Source organism: Anastrepha ludens, chromosome 6, assembly GCF_028408465.1.
Source record: "Anastrepha ludens isolate Willacy chromosome 6, idAnaLude1.1, whole genome shotgun sequence".
Taxonomy (NCBI): domain Eukaryota; kingdom Metazoa; phylum Arthropoda; class Insecta; order Diptera; family Tephritidae; genus Anastrepha; species Anastrepha ludens.
The window spans coordinates 59214642-59233262 of NC_071502.1; the positions used below are offsets into that span (position 1 = coordinate 59214642).

General features: G+C 31.6%; 4 protein-coding genes across 4 annotated transcripts in view; 3 read left to right on the top strand and 1 right to left on the bottom strand.

The window, feature by feature from the left end:
* Nucleotides 1–60: 60 nt before the first annotated feature.
* On the top strand, nucleotides 61–2306 carry LOC128868911 (transmembrane protein 170B). The gene is made up of 2 exons (XM_054111511.1): nucleotides 61–544; nucleotides 1008–2306. The coding sequence occupies exon 2, from the start codon at nucleotides 1609–1611 to the stop codon at nucleotides 1999–2001; it is 393 nt and encodes a 130-aa protein (XP_053967486.1). The 5' UTR covers nucleotides 61–544; nucleotides 1008–1608; the 3' UTR covers nucleotides 2002–2306.
* LOC128868909 (crossover junction endonuclease EME1) lies at nucleotides 2200–4925 on the bottom strand. Its single transcript, XM_054111508.1, has one exon. The coding sequence runs from the start codon at nucleotides 4829–4831 to the stop codon at nucleotides 3902–3904; it is 930 nt and encodes a 309-aa protein (XP_053967483.1). The 5' UTR covers nucleotides 4832–4925; the 3' UTR covers nucleotides 2200–3901.
* Nucleotides 4926–5197: 272 nt separating this feature from the next.
* On the top strand, nucleotides 5198–7466 carry LOC128868908 (craniofacial development protein 1). Its single transcript, XM_054111507.1, has 3 exons — nucleotides 5198–5346; nucleotides 5402–6303; nucleotides 6939–7466. Exons 1-3 carry the CDS (start codon nucleotides 5332–5334, stop codon nucleotides 7033–7035), a joined length of 1014 nt encoding a protein of 337 aa, XP_053967482.1. The 5' UTR covers nucleotides 5198–5331; the 3' UTR covers nucleotides 7036–7466.
* A 677-nt stretch (nucleotides 7467–8143) lies between these two features.
* Nucleotides 8144–18621, top strand: part of LOC128867843 (2-hydroxyacylsphingosine 1-beta-galactosyltransferase) — a 77288-nt gene continuing 66810 nt past the window's right edge. The window contains exon 1 of the mRNA XM_054109395.1: nucleotides 8144–9426. The gene's annotated coding sequence lies outside the window, so the exon portion shown is untranslated. The remainder of the gene's footprint in view (nucleotides 9427–18621) is intronic.

An 18621-nucleotide genomic window follows, 5' to 3' on the forward strand; every position in this document is an offset into this window, starting at 1 on the left:
AGAAAATAAAACATTCAAAAGAGTAAATTAGTTGCAGTAAATGATTTCTGGCAACCACATTAAGTAGGAAGAAGAAGAGTACATTGTTAATTTTCTTTGTTATGGACGAAACGATTTCTTGTAGAAAAAGTAATAATTTGCACAGAAAACTAATTTTGCAACAGTTATTGATGTTGTAAATTGAAGTGGTTATTTGTACTATAGTGATTGATCGCAATTGATACCGTATTAGTGTTGAATTGCAAATAATACTTGTAAAAAATTTGTCAGCGAAGCGGGTGGTGTACGTTAAGGCAGCGGTAGTAGGGTGTAGCGGCCGTAATTTGCAAATCGATTGGCATTTTATGGGAAAATGCTTATTAGATTTGTAATCAAATAGCTAACAACTAAAGCAAATTTAGTAATAAACGAGGACTGGAGAAATATGATTAATTCCAGTATAGATGTGCTGAAACACATATATATATACACTGGACACAAAGAAAATTGCTGCTGGAGGGAAGCTGCGGAGGGCATTGAGAAAGGCGCTGGCTCTGTTTTGAAGGTAGTATAAATAATTAAAAAATACTGTCGGAGAAATTGTATCTTGCTGATCCTACAACAGTCGTGTTTAAGATACCGAAATCCGGATCTATTTCTACTATAAAAACAAATACCAAGAAGTGTTTCATATGAAATATTATATATTTATGGTGCAAATGAAATATAATATATCTGCTTGCCCATAAATAATAGATATTTAAGAATATTAAATAAAAGTTTAAATTTCCTTGTCTCTAAAACTGCTTTGTTTTATAAAGTTCTGTTATAAATACAAAGATTCTGGATCCTCCCCATTCCTATCATTTATATACAAATTAATAGCTTATCGGTTCGGTACAATAAAAAAATTCACTTCTTTTCATGATAAAAAAATATAAAATATATATATATATATATTATGACTGCTTGTCTTTATTTTCTCATTTATTAAATAATTGTTTGTCATTTGTCTGAAATCTTTTTAGATACAATAATGCGATTGAAAATAATATTAAGCCATGCCAAAGCCTTCCAAAACGTCTTTAAAACACCGCCGCGTTTGCTAACATCGAAAACACGCCATACAAACGACCACATAAATATTATTGTTTGGGATAATCTGTTGGCAAATGATGTTATGCTTATCAGCTCTATAGCAATGAAATCCTTGTATGAATATACCAGTGAACGCAAGACTTGCACTAGTTAAACGCGGCACCGCAGATAGACTTTATCAGACAGCTACATACACACATGTACTCCCGCCAAAGTGGTACATCAGCAAATAAGTTTTGTGATATTTTCGTCTACTATAAGTACGATTACAGCCGAGTAAATTAAAAACTGAAACGACATACTATACACAGCAATAAGAAATAGTAAACAAAGACATAAAAAAATCTAGTATTAGTTAAGATTGTCACGAAATGCCATATATCAACTAAAGATACACAAACTATCAGGTGTTCTGCATAGAGCGCGCAATATCGATCAACAAAAAGAAATTGGCTTTGCGCTGTTTACATCTTTACATTCGCCACCACCAGTAACCTCACCACCGTCAACACGTCTACCATCCAGCTTGTAATGTTGTCCGACCTCGATGACACCGATGAGTTGGACACCATTGCCGATGTAATGGGCTTGCGCTCACAGAACCGTCTCAATACATTTCGCGAAATGTGGTACCACATTTTTCTGTGGGCGTTATTCTCATCTATCTTCATACACACATGCGCCGCATTAGTTGCCTTTGTGACACTGCGCAGACACAAATTCGGACGCTTCTTCTCCATACTTATTCTGGTAATGGGATTTGTATCACCAGCGATGGGCGGGATAGTCAGTAGTGCAGTGATAGCATTCGTTCATCGGGCCTCCAGTTTGCCAATGTCTCCAATTTATGCGATGGTGTGGGGAGTAGGCCAAACAATAGTGTCGGCGTGTTTAGGGTTTACACGAATTTTGGCCACACTATAGAAAATGGGAACTAACATGGGGGAAAAATGGCAAAGAGTGAGTGACCGACAGACGGACAGTTCCATATACATATACAGATACACACGTAAAGTCTTAGTGATAATCAATTAGTGTTTTAAGTCTAATATAATAATTACGATTGTAAAAAAATGAAAAGAAATTTGTTTTCAGATACAAAAAATATTAACTCCCTTAATGTTCATGTATATATAAAATTAGTTTGGTTTTTTATGTATTTTTGTAATTAAGTTTTTCCACAAACATTTATGTCTTCATAATATTATATATATTTCTTACAATGTAAATTTGTGTATTTTATTTTTATATTTTAAGTTTTTTTTTATTTCAGTGTTTGCTTTGTTGACAATTTATCGAAATAATATACATATATACCAACTTGTAAAAAAAAATAATAAATCATTTATACAAGTATTTAAAAAAACATACATTCATTCATTAAACTTTTTACACATAAAAACATATACAGTAAGCGTAAATTAGCCAAATGTAGTAAATCAATTCATAAAAAATAATAGCCATGACATAGCCATATATTTCATGCTAAAACAAAAAAACTAGAACTGGGCTTTTCAAAAGATGTAAAAAAAAAAACTAAAAACTCGAATGGAGTGCATTCCACACCCTGCTAAAACGCCAACGAACTTAATTTTACTGTATGAAAATTGTACAAATTTTCGGCCAATTAGATTAATATATAGTATATTTCCTTAAAATCCCAAAAAATATATACATACATAAAAATTATTTATAGGCAAAATATTCGATCGTTTCATAATTCGTGCACATTTGCTACATAACATTAGTTGGTTGGCTTGCCTAAGATCAAAGTCTGGCCTACATATCAAATTTTTCACACAATTTGCTAAATTACCTGTCAGAATTCAACTCAAATTCAAAGTATAAATCCGCAACTGAACAGCATTTAAAACCAATTCGTACCAAAAAAAAAAAAAAACGGATTCAATTCTAAATGCCTACAATATCAACAGGTTCGTGAAAAACTACCATCTGCTTTTGTTTAAATAAAGGATGCCCCAGGAAATGTATGAATTCGCTATCGCTGAGGTGGAAGACTTGCGCCAGATGGTACCCTTCGCTGATTAAAACTTTTTGCTAGTCCTTTAATTTATGTGCAGCCCAAACTTTCTCTCCAAATTATTATCAACTTGGCAAGAAAACCGGATATACAAGAAAAAAAACAGTTAAACAACTAGCTAAGATTTTAATACTCCATTAATGTCTGCATATGTGTATGTACACTTCTTAAGACAGTTATTTTTTTTTTCTAAACACCTAATTATACAAATACATACATTTCTATTGCTTATTATATTTTTACTGAACGCGAGCAATCGCTTAGGGATGACAGAAATTACCAAAAACAAAAAATTATTAATACGAGTATCTCACAAATTTATTGGCAGCCGGTCGTGGCCACAGCGTTTTCAATGTACAATTTGTCAAATTACTTAAGCAAATATATACTACAAAGATAGCAAAAAATTAGTGAATATTTTTAACAAAATTACGGAATATGCAAATATGTGATTTTTAATTATAATTAATAAATACTATTAGCAATTGTGTATAATCAAATAATATTCTAACTTACGGTATTATGGTATTATATTTAATAATTATTATACTTAAAAATATTTAGTCTTAGGAACTACATTAAATCAATATTAATATTAATGACCAAATGACTAATTACGTACGTACATATATGAGAAGCCTAATGTTAATATATGACTAATGTTAAGAACGCAAGTAAATAAACAAATGAAATATATAAAACTTATATAAATTCTCTTATGTAAATATGTTAGTGTATGAGTCATTTTCTATAGTGTAATTGCAGGTGTCACCTTAAAAAATATTAAATAATCGCATTTGGATCTCTGCTAGTATATAGTAGATGTAATTTTCCGCTTAGCACGTTTCCGATGCGTCTATCTGCTTGAAATGGTTGCGGGCCACCACGGTTGATCTTTAAATCGGCTATTCTGTTTTTCTCTTCTTCCGCATCCCGTTCATATGCGTCCAAAAGTCGCTTTGGGCATGGATACTGAGCGATTATAGTTTCCGCTACTTCCAAGGTAACCAAAGGTAAGCGATTCAAGTGTTGTTGCCACAGACGTCCAAAACCGCTGGTTCCCACCACGCGTACACATTGTTTCTTATCGTTCGCCAGGAATTTCTTGAATGTGTCCAAGTGTTCGGACTTTTGTTGCTTGTATGGTGCTTCTGCAATGGCTTTGGTGAAACGATGTAACATTGCCGCTACTTCGCTGGCTACGGGAGGTATCTCCAAGGTTGCTACTTGGTGTATTACTTGTAAGTCTATGAGCGCAGCCGTAAGTGTACTTGAATCTGAGTTTTTATCGCCCTGGGTCAATACCGCTACCGTGGGTTTCGCGTTGGGGAAAAGTGTTTGGAGACTTTGAGCGATTTGATCTACTGTTGTATTTTTCTTTAGCTCATCTGCAGTGTGGAACTGGATAACTTGATTCTCCATTTCCCACTGAGCACTCAAAGACTGTGCTGCATTATCTGTGGGTTTTAATTCGTGTTGTCCTGATTGGCGTTCCCACAATATAGACATTTTAGCTGGCAAGCTACGGACTACATATTTCAGCTGATGTTGCTCTATTTCTGATTGTAAATGGCTTCCAAGACCTGTAGTGCTGGTAAATAGTATCTCGTTGTCCAAAACTAGGCGCACATACTTCTGACATTCTCCAGGTTTCATGCGTTTTTGCTGGTCACGTATTGCCTTTTTATGTAATTTATTCGCTTTAGTGTCCATTTGTTTTTGTTTAAAATATGTGCTCGATTTTATTCACTTAAGTTATTTTCTTGAATACTAATTGCCTGCGTTGGCGCCAAAGATATTTTAGCGTTATCGGATTTGAATTTAAAACGTTACTCTATTTAGTTTCACTCAAATTGACAGTTAAGCGTACATTTGCACATTAAAAAGAGTTTGTCCTACTTTAATAAAAAAATTCAATTCATGTTTTATTTTCAATCCATATCTATGTATTGATATTAAAAATGTATTATATTTTATAAATCACATTTTTAATCTCTAATAATTTCGACCTACGCGGCAACACCAAACCAAAAAGTCAGCTGTTGCTGCTTACAAAGCATCGCTGAAACGAATGAGAAGACAAAAGCGGAAGGAAATTACAAAAGCGATTTAGCAAATGACAAAAGTTTATAGAATTTAATTACTTGTCGTCGGAATCAAAGTGTTGTTCGATTTTTTTCAAGTATTATTTACTCTAGGCAATACAACTTAAAATGAATCGGGACGTGGTAAGCCATTTTTGCTATTAATAAAATGGACATTTTATAATACATTTGCTTTTAGGAATTGAATGATAGCGATGCAAGTGATAGCGACTTCTGCCCAGAGAAAGAAGCCGGTAATGAGGTTTCTGAGGAGGCATCTAGTGAACTTTCTAGTTGTACCGACGAAGATGAGAGTAACGCAAAAATACCACAAAAAGTAAAGCCAAAGAATAGTGATCTTAAAAAACAGGTGAAAAAGTTAAAAGGTCGAAAACGTGCACGTGCCCAAGACGAGTCATGTTCGAGTGATTCCGACGATGAGAGTGCGATTAAAGCAGACACAGAGCGCAGACGCAACACGCGACAAACAGATGCTTCGAAGCGATTATGTAGTGGTAAAGAGAGGAATACGTTGGATTCAGAAGAGGAAGATAAATCCAGATCTAATGCACTCTGGGCAAATTTTCTGAATGATGTAAAACCAAAACAATCTGTCCAAGTGCATAACTCCACAAAAGAGTTAAGTAGTATCGCAAAGGTTAATAGCGCGTCAGGAGCTAATACGGAAAAGGGACTTGATAGCTCCCAGCAAGATGTAAAAAGAGAAGAAAAATCTACCTCTAAGGAAAAGCCAACGGAAACTAAAAAACACGAGACCACTACAGTAACAGAAATCTTAGATTTTGCGGGAGAAGAAGTGCGGGTAGAGAAAGTTGTCAATGCCGACAGTGTTAAGGAGAATAAAGCGATGGTGCAACGGACAGCTGCAGGATCGTCGGCATTGCGTGTCGGATTACCTGTTGGATTAAAACGACCAATGGCTGGTAGCAGTGGAAGCAGTGGTTTGGGCTCAATACTCAATAAGATAGGAAAAACGAAGAAAATATCAGTGTTAGAGAAATCACAGTTGGATTGGAAGAATTTCAAGCAAGGCGAAGGTATTGATGAAGAGCTGAAAACATTCAACAAAGGCAAAGACGGGTAATTATAATTGTTTTTTTGTTGCTGTGAAATTTATAAATTTGTTTTATGATTATCTAATTCGCGAAACGTTATACCCAAAAAACGTGCTTGAATTGTTTTTATCTAAATAAAAGGTTTTTTAATCATTTACTTTGCATGAATATTCCATATGTGGAGTATTAATTTCGGAAATAAACATTTCAATGGTGAATTGATGTATGTATTTAAAATTTAAATCAGATGTTTTACATTCGAATTTAATTGAAATTTTTATATAATACAGTCATCGATGTTTTCTAGTTCACCATAAAACATTCCCCACACAATTTTCAGTCAATGTTTCGCGTCACTCTATAAGTTTTGCAAAATATTTATATTGATCCCAGTAGATAGCAAAAAATATAAAAACTTAATTTGAAAGGTTTGGAAATGTTTAAATATATATTCATAATTGAAAAAGCGTGGTTTAAAGACGCAAATGCTAATTTGTTTTTTACTTTTTTGCAATTATAAAATTATATTTAAACGCTATAACCCTTTTAAAAGAATATGTAGAATAGTATTATGTATTTGAAATATGTTTATTTTGGTAAAACAGCAAAAGCTTATTTAAATGATTTAATTAAAAAATACATGATTTTTTTGATTTGCAGCTACTTGGAGCGCCAAGACTTCCTGCAACGCACCGATTTACGGCAATTCGAAATTGAAAAGAACCTACGTCAGACAAGGCGCAATAATAACAATTAAATCCTACATAGACTTATACTACAATATACCTACATAACATATATATTTTAAAAACTTAATTGACACGTACATTCTTATCTAGCTATGTAACTAAATACATAAGTATCTGAAGCAAATCAAACTTTCATCTATATTCATAGAGCATGTTTACTGATGTTCAAATTGACTAGTTGATATCCGCCTATTGTATTCCATAATAGAAAAATAAAATATGAATACATTTACAATACATACTACACGCATATAAAATGGCAAAGAAAGAACATAAATGCTTATGGAGCATGAGCTATGTTAGTCATCAGTCGCCGTCTTCAAAAAATCATATGACTACACATGAATATTTATAGAAATTATATATGTGTAATAAATGACAGTCCAGATAAAATTCAAAAATGCGTAGAATTCTCAAATAAAGGAAAATTTAGTCAGAATTTTCTTGTGTTTTACTTTTTTAAATGGTTTAAAAAACCGTAGCTAAGTTTGTTCTAGGATATAGCTGCGCTTTAGTAGTTGTTGTTGTAGCAGCTTACTAAACTCTATCAGTGTGATATAGTTACGTTGTCTTCGTCTAACGCATCTAACGGTAGACCCAGAAAACGTGCTACTTCGACAGGTTGGGTCTAGAGCGAGAGGGGTGTTAGGTGAGTAGGTCAGATGTAATTTGTTTTTGCTTCTATAAATAGGAAATTATTAAAGCATAAAAATAAGGCCACCAGTTTAGAGAGATATAAACTAGGAGTGTACTCCAGCTTTACGATTTACTGTGTTCCCGTAACTTCATATAATCCTAGACACTTTCGAATGTGTGGACAAATAATTTAGCCAGTGTTGTTGTTGTTGTTGTAGCAGCATAAACATTCTCTATACATATGTATACAGGGAATGCTGCTGAAGTGACAGTCGTTGGCCGGATATAAATCCGGTTACGTAGAACCGACTGTCGTGGGAACGTAATTTAGCCAATCTCCGTGTTTGCTGTTGCTTTGAAGTTTAAAGGTAATGCCGCCCAGGAGAATAAGAATAATATCCAATAATGTTAAAATTATTCCGCTTGCTTATCGAAATTATCAACTTACTCTTAATTAAAACGAAGAGCGCCTAGGTGCCAAATACTGTATTTCTCTTAACAACTGAGAAAATCATACAAAATCAACACTTGAAATCGCTTGACTGCAGAATGTAACAGAAAAATTGAGCGCTCGTTGTCTACTTTTGACTGACGATTTCTGATTACGAGTTGTAAGACAGTTTGTTTGTCGGTATGTCTCAATTGCGCTTGTGGCCGTCGTAAGCTTGGCTCAAAAAATTCGATTTGCGCTGTTTCCATCGTCTGTTGTCTGCTGTTTGACCAAAACTTCACCAGCTTTATCAGTGCCCCTTCAGTTAGTTTTCGACTGTTGGCGCGTTTGTGACGTCTTAAGACAGTGCCCGTTGCGGTATTGGCGAACCAAAGGAAGTTTGTGTAAAGAAGGCTGAAACAACATTGCAACGTAATGATAATACATACATATGTAGCGTTTTTTCTTCGGCATTTTTTCCCGAAAACAAATAATTTCTACTATTTTGCGTTTTTCCTATTAAACACTGATCACTTTCTGTTGATAACAAGTGAAGCGTGAAAAAGCGACAATAGTTCCGGTGGATTTCCCTTTCCTTCAACGACGTTTGATGTTAAAAAGCAAATAAACAAAGTAAAGAAATTGTGAAAAAAATTATTATAAGCATCAACAACTCTTTTGGGAGCTATGTTTGCATCGCTTAGTCGTTGTGGTTTAATTTAGTGTACACTTATGTATGTCTGTATGTGCAAGTTTCTAATTAAAATATGAAAAAGCAAAATATATTGCAAATTACTGTAATTACTTCGCGAAAAATATTGCATTTGCAGTTGCAAAATCTTTAAATAGTTTAACTTGTGTATGTATGTAAAATTTTTTAGTTTAATTGTGCAACTTCATGGTGAAAGTGCGTTGTCGCAACCGAAAATAAACCGCCTAAAATATGTACATGCATGCAATGTGCAACTATATAGCGCCAAAATAATACGAAATATAAAAATTGAAATCAAAAATAAAAGTAATAAAGTAGTCAGTGACCGATTTGAAAGCCACCAACGAAAAGTGAAGCTGTGTTGCAACTATTTGTTGCATTGTGCTGCAAGTGAATAGCGTTGATCGGCGTGCCGCGTCGATTTATCGCTACATAATTTGCCGTTAAAGGAAAAACAGGAGGTTAACTTCCGACAACGGAGACATCACGAACAGACTAGGCCAGAGCACGCGACTGAATAGAAAGGAAGGATATTTAAAACCTGTTTAAGGCGGTGCTGGTGGTTGTGAATGAAAAAAAAACAGCAATAACAAGAAGTTTAAGGAAAGACAGAAAGACAAGGTAGGTGTACTTTTGAAATATAGCAGTGGCACTGATACGAAATTAAAATGAAAAAAAGAAGAAAAAAATAAAGTAAAGTAAAATAAAATCAAATGAAATAATATGAAATGAAATGATAGAAAAAGACCTAAAATAAAATACAATAAACAAAAAACACAAAATGGAAAATAGAAAAAATAGAAAAAGATAAAAATGAAATCAAACGAAATAAAACGGAATAAGATAAAATGAAATGAAATAAAAAAACCAAATACCAATAAAAAAAATTAATAAAATAAAAAAAAAAAATAAAATAAAATAATATTAAATGAAACTGAACGAAATAAGATAAAACAAAATAAAATAAATTAAAGAATGGGAAATAAAATAATATGAAATAAAACTAAATAGAGACAAATAATGAATATAATAATAAAGAATATAAACTAAAAAAATACAAATAAAATAAAATAAAGAATGTGAAATAAAATATTATGAAATAAAATAAAACGACATAAAATAAAAATAAAATAATGCGAAATAAAATAATATGAAATAAAATAACATAAAAAAAAAATTAATAAATAATAAATGAAATGAAATTAAAAAAATCAAATGCAAAAAAAACTAAATAAAATAAAAAATAAAATAAAATGATATTAAATTAAACAAAACGAAACGAAAACGAAGAATGGGAAATAAAATAATATAAAATAAAACTAAATAGAGATAAATAATGTGAAAACGAATATAAACTAAAAAAATACAAATAAAATAAAACGACTTAAAAAAAAAATAATGCGAAATAGAATAATATGAAATAAAATAACATAAAAAACATAAATAAATAAAAAATTAAATGAAATAAAAAAGCAAATATCAAAAAAAAGTAAATAAAACAAAAAATAAAATAAAATGATATTAAATGAAACAAAACGAAACGAAAATGAAGAATGGGAAATAAAATAATATGAAATAAAACTAAATAGAGACAAATAATGAATATAATAATAAAGAATATAAACTAAAAAAATACAAATAAAATAAAATAAAGAATGTGAAATAAAATATTATCAAATAAAATAAAACGACATAAAATAAAAATAAAATAACATAAAAAAAAATAAATAAAAAATTAAATGAAATAAAAAAAATCAAATGCCAAAAAAAAAAGTAAATAAAACAAAAAATAAAATAAAATGATATTAAATGAAACAAAACGAAATGAGATCAAGTATAATAAAATAAAATGAAGAATGGGAAATAAAACTAAGTAGAGATAAATAATGTGAAAAAGAATATAAACTAAAAAAATACAAATAAAATAAAGAAAAATACTATCAAATTAAATAAAACGACATAAAATAAAAAATAAAAATTAAATAATGCGAAATAAAATAATATGAAATAAAATAACATCAAATAACAAAAAAAAAACAAAAAAATAAATAAAAAAAACGCAAAGTTAAATAAAATATAATCAAAGAAAATAAAACGAAAAAAAACATGCAAAAAACATATGCAGGAAAAATATCAAAATATTCTGACTTAGGGCTTGATGTCAAACGCCAATGGAAGTTAAGGAAGGCGTACATCCTGCCAATTGTCATCTGAGCGCATGGATTAGTGCGTACAAATTTAGCAGACAACGTCAAAACATTTCAGCTCCCGGAATCTCTGTTTTTTGATATGCAGAAAGCAGTTCTACTTAATTCTTGCCATACAGCTCGAAACTTTTTACAGTGAACGCTTTATTCTTTATCAAATTGTCAATCATTTAATATTTCTCATTGAATATTAGTTATAACTTACGTACCTATTATATATTATTGGCTTGCAGACAAGCTGCCGCCATTTAATGTTGGTTACTCCTCTTTGGGATGCAGTAAATAAAAAATAGAAAAAAAAATAAAAAATGTGAAATAAAATAATATGAAATAAATTAAAAAGACTTAAAATAAAATCCAATAAACAAAAAATACAAAGGGAGAAAAAAAAACATAAAAATAACATAAAATAAAATCAAATACACAAAAAAAAATAAGTAAATAAAATAAAAAAATTAAAATTAAATTAAATTATATTAAATGAAACAACACGAAATGAAATATGGAATGGAAAATAAAATAAAATATTTGATATTAAATAACAATAATGTGAAAAAACAATATAAACTAAAAAATACAAATAAATTAAGCAAATAAAGAATGTGAAATACGATATTATCAAATAAAATAAAAGGACATAAAATAAATTGAAGATAAATATTGTGAAATAAAATAAAATAAAACGAAATAAAATAAGATGAAATAAAGCAGAATGTGATGTGAAATAAAATTAAATAAAGACAAGCAATGTGAAAAATAATACAAACTAAAGTAAAATAACGAATGTGAAATAAAATATTATCCAATAAAAATAAAATTATCCAATTAAATAAAAAACAAAAATAAAACAATGTGAATTAAAAAACAAATCAAATAAAATAAAATCAAATACAAAAAATAAAAAAATAATTAAATAAAATAAAGCAAAATAAAATAAAATATACTATAATCAAATAAAATAAAAAAGAAAAATGAACTAATGTAAAATAAAAAAATATAAAATAAAATAAAATCAAATACCAAAAAAAAAATATATATAAATGAATAAATAAAATAAAGCAAAATATAATATAATCAAATAAAATAAAATAAAATACCACAAAAACAAATAATAAAAATAAAATACAGCAAAATATAATCAAATAAAATAAAGCACATAAAAAAATTAGAACATTAAAGTAAAAAAAAAAAAATAAAATGAAGTTCAATAAAAGGAAATAAAATAAAATAAATTAAAATTGTAAAGTTTTATTTATTTTACAATAAAATATAACTTTTGTACGTTGTAGAGTTGTGTTTATTTAAAGATAAAAAACAACTTAAAAAAAAATAAAAAATAATAATCATAAAAAATTACAATAAAAAAATAAAACAAAATAAGAGAAGATGGAATAAAAAAATAAAGCCAAATATTGTGAAAAAATAATATAATATAAAATACAAAAAATACAAATAAAATAAGTACAACTTCAGAATAAATAGAAATATAAACTAAAACCAGATATAGGTAAATAAAAAAATAAGAATAAATTAAATTAGAGAATCAATTAGCTTAAATTAAATTATATTAAATAAAATGAAATAAAGTAAAAAGTAATTACTTTCTTGTTAAGAATAATAAAAGAAGTGCGATGAATTGAAAATAGAGTAAAAAATTAAAATGTATTCAAATAAAATCACATTTGCATTGAATTAAATATTTTAAAGATATGTAAAAAGTAGTAAAGAAAATACATTAAATTTAAATAAGTCAAAGGCAACGAGACGAGATTTAATTAAAGTTAAAAAATGCACTTATTAAAATTTGTTTAAATTTTAACGGTTGGTGGTAGTGCCCTCAGCCATATTTTGTTGGATTTCTCGGCTGAGCCACTAGTGATGCCGAAGCAGCCAATTAATCATTTTAAATGTTTTAGAAATTTACAAATTTCGCCTACTGAGACATTCGGTAAAAGAAGCAGTTGTTGTTGCATACTTCGTGCAAGCTCCATGTCCTATGAGCGTAAAGCGCAGACCTTCAAACTGCGAAGTCTTGACAATTCCCAGACTTTAGAAAAAAAATATATTAGTAATTTTATATTTTGCTTTCTTTTAAAATACACACCTTGCATATTACAATTAATATCATCAATCACAGGAGTTTCGTTTATTAATATGTGTACGATATTTTTCTTTAAAATGGGGCCATTCATTTTTGTAAATTTGGTGTTGATCGCCAATTGTCACGTAGCACTACCAAAGCCATACTGATTGTTCGATAGAACGCCCGTGTGCAATTAGGTTAACAACAACTGCAATACCAAAATAAAGTGCATATTCATCCATATACATACACCTAAGCATATATACATACATACACATATACAGTGCATGCCCTCCCATATGCAACTGAACGCATTAAAATCAAGTTTGTCTGCTCGTTTGTGGACGAAAATCGCAGTCTGCTTGCACACAGTTTACAAACTTCAGCGAATTCATTTCAATTATTTTATTATCTGCATTATATTGGCAGACATGATTGACTTAAAACGAAAAATCAAATAAGTTTAAAGAAGAAACAACAAAATCACTTTAGAAACAAGATTTTAATTTTCCAAACCAACACAGAAGTTGTATGTGACCCACTAAGCCAGTGATGATTGCTTATATACACGGTGGTAGTTACCTAATGACGACGGTCAGCACCGAAATTGGCACTCTTGAGCCGCAAAAAGTTGGAAATGTTGCTTTTCAACACAGTTTGTTTTTGTTTCAATTCCTATTAAAAAAGTTCGAACTCGATGGCAAGGTGTCTTGTGACACTTGCATACTTGTTCCGATAATTAATATGTGACGAGTTGCATGGAAAAGTTGTAAAGAGGCATATGAAATAAATGGAAGTATACGAGACGTTGTGAAATTTTCTACTAAATTTTAAAGTATTAAGTAAACTTATAGAACAACTGTTATTTTCGCGCGTTTTCTTGCATTCTTCTTTTGTATACCTTTGTTATTATTATATTTAATAGAATTTTTAAAAACAAATTTTTATGCATGTTTGAGTCGATAAACCGAATAGCTTCTTTCGTTTCCCTTCACTATGAGACTGTATTAATGGTTAAAGTACATGCTAGCATCTTAAAAAATATGGGAAAGTGTAGTAAATTCAGGTTTGAAGGCGGAAATATGCGCGCAATGCAACAGATTAGGGATATACAAAAGACTTAAGGAGCGAACTTGTTTTGTAACCAGTCGCCGAAGGTAGTTAGCAATTGGGAACTCACGCGAAACGGAAGAATTTTAATATAGAACTGACAGTTAAAAGTACAAGGACACATTATGAACCTAGTAAATGATCGAAATAAATGATAAGCTAGTGTGGAAAAAAAACGAGTTAAAAGTTGACGCACAAGAAAATTTATTCGAAGGCTTTCATATCCAAGACTAACTGATTGTAACTAACGACAGAAAAAGTAAATACAATTTATCTATGCCACTGTTTAACAAGCAAATATCTCAACAGTCAGTTTTTAGTAAATCGTCTAAAGTAAAATTTTCATTCTAAATGTTATGCATTGAACTCAAAACTCAAAACTCATTGTCACAAATTCACCAAAATTATTCAACAGAAAATATGTATTATTATTGTGCACATCACAAAAATACCACTTCATTCATTTTAATTACACTTTCCATTTGGGCAAATATGATTTCGTGGCACCCAGCCCACGTTGATGTATCTCATTGTCATCATCATCATCATCATCCATCTCGCTTGGCTAATTGTGGTCAAGGTCAGAGGCGTTAATGTCGCAGGGCCGATTAACTGTCGCTTTTACCGCTTGCACGCAAACTTTACATAGTTCAGCTCATTGTCATAAGTCTTAAGAAATAAAATTAGTTTATTCAGCTACAGTTTTTATATCAAGACGCGATAGTTGCGCTTAAAGTAGTAATTGTAAGCGAGGTATGAAGATGCCGTTTAATATTTGGGTAGTATTTGAAATGAGTAAAGCAAGCGAGATCTCATTGAGATGAATTGTGACTGGGTTAGGCTGAATAGAGCAGCCACTATAAAGTATTTAGTGGGGTGGCACAACTATCACTGATGTTAGGGATGGATAGGTTTTCATTAGTTCTCAGGGTTGTTATGAGCTATAGCCTCAACTGATAATTGATTACCTTTGATCTGCACTGCTGAGCCAAAGGGTTGACTATGTCAAAAGGCCGATAAGAAGTTTCAGCACATTTTACATGGAGGCATATTTTTTAAGAAATGCATAGTTGATTCTATGATTGTAAGGAATACGCCTACAAATGTTTTTGTATCCTTCCAAAGGGAGTATCAAGGTACTTTTATTGTTGTGGCTTACAAATGTAACATCACGAAATATACTCGTAAATGATCTTCTAGATTGCAGTGCTCTCTGGTTCTGTGATAACTACATTATATGCCACCTCGCAAAGTTATGAGAGCACCATGTATCGACCAGATTTGAATATTTATTTATTTTTAAGTTCTTAAATTCTATAAAACTTATTTTTTTTTTAATTTTTAGTTTCCATAAAAATTTAGTTCATTCTTCTACAGGGTTCGGCACTCGAAGTGTAACCAGACCGCTCGCGCAGCTGATTGGCACACAGGCATCTGTTAGTTAACTAAATAACAGTCCAGAGTATTGTTTATAGGCGCGCAGAAGCATTTTGCCGAGAGTAAACGCGAAAACAGAAGATGAGTAATGGATTTCAAACGTAATAGTGTGATTGCATTATATTTGGCTGGAAAATCACAATCAGCATTTGTTCGTGAGCTCAAGCACATTAAAGTAAATACATTTTTTGTTTATCGCACCATTACTCGATTAAATGATACTGTTAGCATCGCGCAACGTCATGGAGGTGGTCATCAAAAGACTGCAATGCCACGTGGAATGGTTCAAAAAGTGAATAAGCGACTTGAGCGAAATTCCCGACGAAGTGCCAATTAAATGACGAAAAAACTGAAAATATCTGACCGTAGCATCCGTCGCATACTGAAAAATGATCTTAAAGCCAAGCCTTGCAAGATTCAAAAGGCGCATGATTTCACATCAAAGCAGCAACAAGTCAGACTTGAGAGAACGAAGGAGTTGCTTTGCTTCGGTGAATTTCCGAACATTGTGTTTTCTGACGAGAAAATTTTTCAAATTGAGTAATTCGTAAACTCCGAAAACTATAGGGTTTATTTGAGCGACCGTTCATACGAGAATCTGAGGCATCGATTGGCCACCAGGACGCAGCATCCGCCACAGGTAATGGTTGGCAGATGGGCGCTCTCAAATCATTTCTAACGAGTCTGCCGTCAAGGTAAATGCAAAATAGTATCGGGAAAGTATTCTGGAGGTTGCTTTGAAGCTTTGGGCAGAGAAACATTTCGGTGGCAGATCATGGACGTTTAAACAGGACTCGGCATCGTCTTACAAAGCTCGAGTGAACGAACAATGGCTAACAAACAATATTCCATTCACAATGGCTTTCAAATTCACCAGACCCGAGTCCGATGGAATATTCTCTTTGGACCATTTTGGAGAGTAAGGCCCAAACTATAAGATTCACCAATCTCGAGCGCGGAAAAAAGCCATTGCCTGCTAGTGGCCCAAAATACCTGCAAGTCACATTCTGGCGGCTTGCGATTCGTTTCTGGAACATCTCCAGGCCATAGTCAAGGCAAAAGGTGGTCATATCGAGGGAAAGTAAATTGATTTTGTATTACACACACACTTTTTTTACTTTGAATTGAATAATAGTAGTTTTATAAACTAAATTTTTTAATTGGTTACACTTCGAGTGCCGGACCCTGTAAATAAGCCATATAAATCTAAGTTTCAAACTTTGTATTAGGTTTATAAAAATTCCACAAGTTTAAAAAAAAAATAAAAACTTTTTAATCGGAATTCGAAGAAGAAATTTGGGTATGCAATTTTATAGCCAATTAAATGTTAGTATAAAAAGTTGTGAGTTTGAAGTTGCGAAAAAATCCGATTAATTTTTAATTTTTTCCCCAAGCTGTTGCGCACTTTCTCCGCGCATATATACACGACATTTTTTAGAGCAATATGAAGAAGTTTTCCAAAGTTGAAAGTTTTGAGCCACTTCAAACTTGCACTTTATTATACCAGAATTAAATAGACCATAAAGTTGCATACCGCAAAATTTTTTTTTTTAATTCTGAATATAAAATTAAAAATTTCGATGAAAAATTGTGGATTTTTTACAAATATAGCGGATAGTTTGACACTTTGTCTTACGTGCTTTTTGTTATAGAATGAAATGTGGGGCAAGATTTATAATATTTGCGTCGTACGTCAGTCATATTTGACACTTTTGAACTAGCCAGTTAATTTCACACAGTTACTTTTTTAATTTATATTTTTTTATATAAAAAATTGTTAAACAAAAAATTTATATAGTCAAAACTTATTAATGTGTGGTAACCTTATCACCACCTTATATGTACATCTCCTCTTTTCCTAAATCTGGAAATTGCACTCATAATTGGGCTAATACATTTCTTTCCTTCAAGACTGTACGTTCGAGATAGTACCTAGTAAACTGTCAAGGCCATTGAACAAATGGCAGTGCTGGACGTTCACGCGCAATTATGTAGAACAATTTGATTCCTTCTTGATGCAAGCTACTACAGAACTCAATGTTCGGAGTTCCGGTGAGGGTTATAAAAGATGTAAGGGATGTTAGAGAACACTTCAGAAGTAAGCAGACTACGCAAGATTCTTGCATCAAACCCAGTCTCTCCCAGTTTTATCATGACTCAAGTTGGAACTTGGACTACTTCAACTGACCACACTCTTAGAATACTTCTAGAATCTCACTTTTCAGGCTGTGTTGCCAACTTACCTGCACTTCCCAGCACTATTCAGAGTAATTATGGGAATAGATCAGATCTAATCAGCTCTAATAGCATCTCTACAGCAATACTAAGTTTTAAAAAATTTAAATCACCAGGTCCTGACAACATCATTCCAGCAGAACTTCAAGAAGGACTGGAAATTCTATTGCCTCGGTTAACAAGGATCTTTAACAAGTATTTAAATCTCTCTTACCTTCCGACAATTTGGAAGAAATCGAAGGTATTGTAGTATTCATTCCGAAAACGGGGAAGCCTTCACACTGCAAACCAAACGACTTCAGGCCCATAAGCCTAACCTCTTTTTGCTTAAAGGCTTTTAAAAAGGTCTTAGATGAGCAAATCAAAACCCAACTTGATACTAAGTTGATCTCTGAGGCACAATATGCGTACACTAAAGGGAAATCGACTGAAACGGCACTTCATTCACTGGTGCAAACAGTGGAAACTTCCCTTCACAATAAGGAGTACTCTCTTGTCGCATTTATGGACATAGAAGGTGCTTTTAATAATATTGAACCCAACGCTATTTTGTCTGAAATTGCCAAATTTGGTATTAATCACTCCATCCGAAAGATGATCGAACAAATGCTCCAAAATAGAATAATCACTTCAGAGCTTGGGTTAAGCCGCATGAGAATATACGCCGTCAAAGGCACTCCTCAAGGCGGAGTACTTTCACCCCTTCTCTGGAATCTCGCTGTAAACAGTTTGCTTCGAAATGTC

What these genes read in the sequence shown, in the direction of transcription:
- LOC128868908 (XM_054111507.1), top strand. An exon ending in TTCAACAAAGGCAAAGACGG is followed by an intron (nt 6,304 to 6,938) that starts GTAATTATAATT and finishes TTTGATTTGCAG; the next exon opens with CTACTTGGAGCGCCAAGACT.
- LOC128868909 (XM_054111508.1), bottom strand. Translation starts at nt 4,831, where the DNA reads ATGGACACTAAAGCGAATAAATTACATAAAAAGGCAATACGTGACCAG.
- LOC128868911 (XM_054111511.1), top strand. Translation starts at nt 1,609, where the DNA reads ATGTTGTCCGACCTCGATGACACCGATGAGTTGGACACCATTGCCGAT.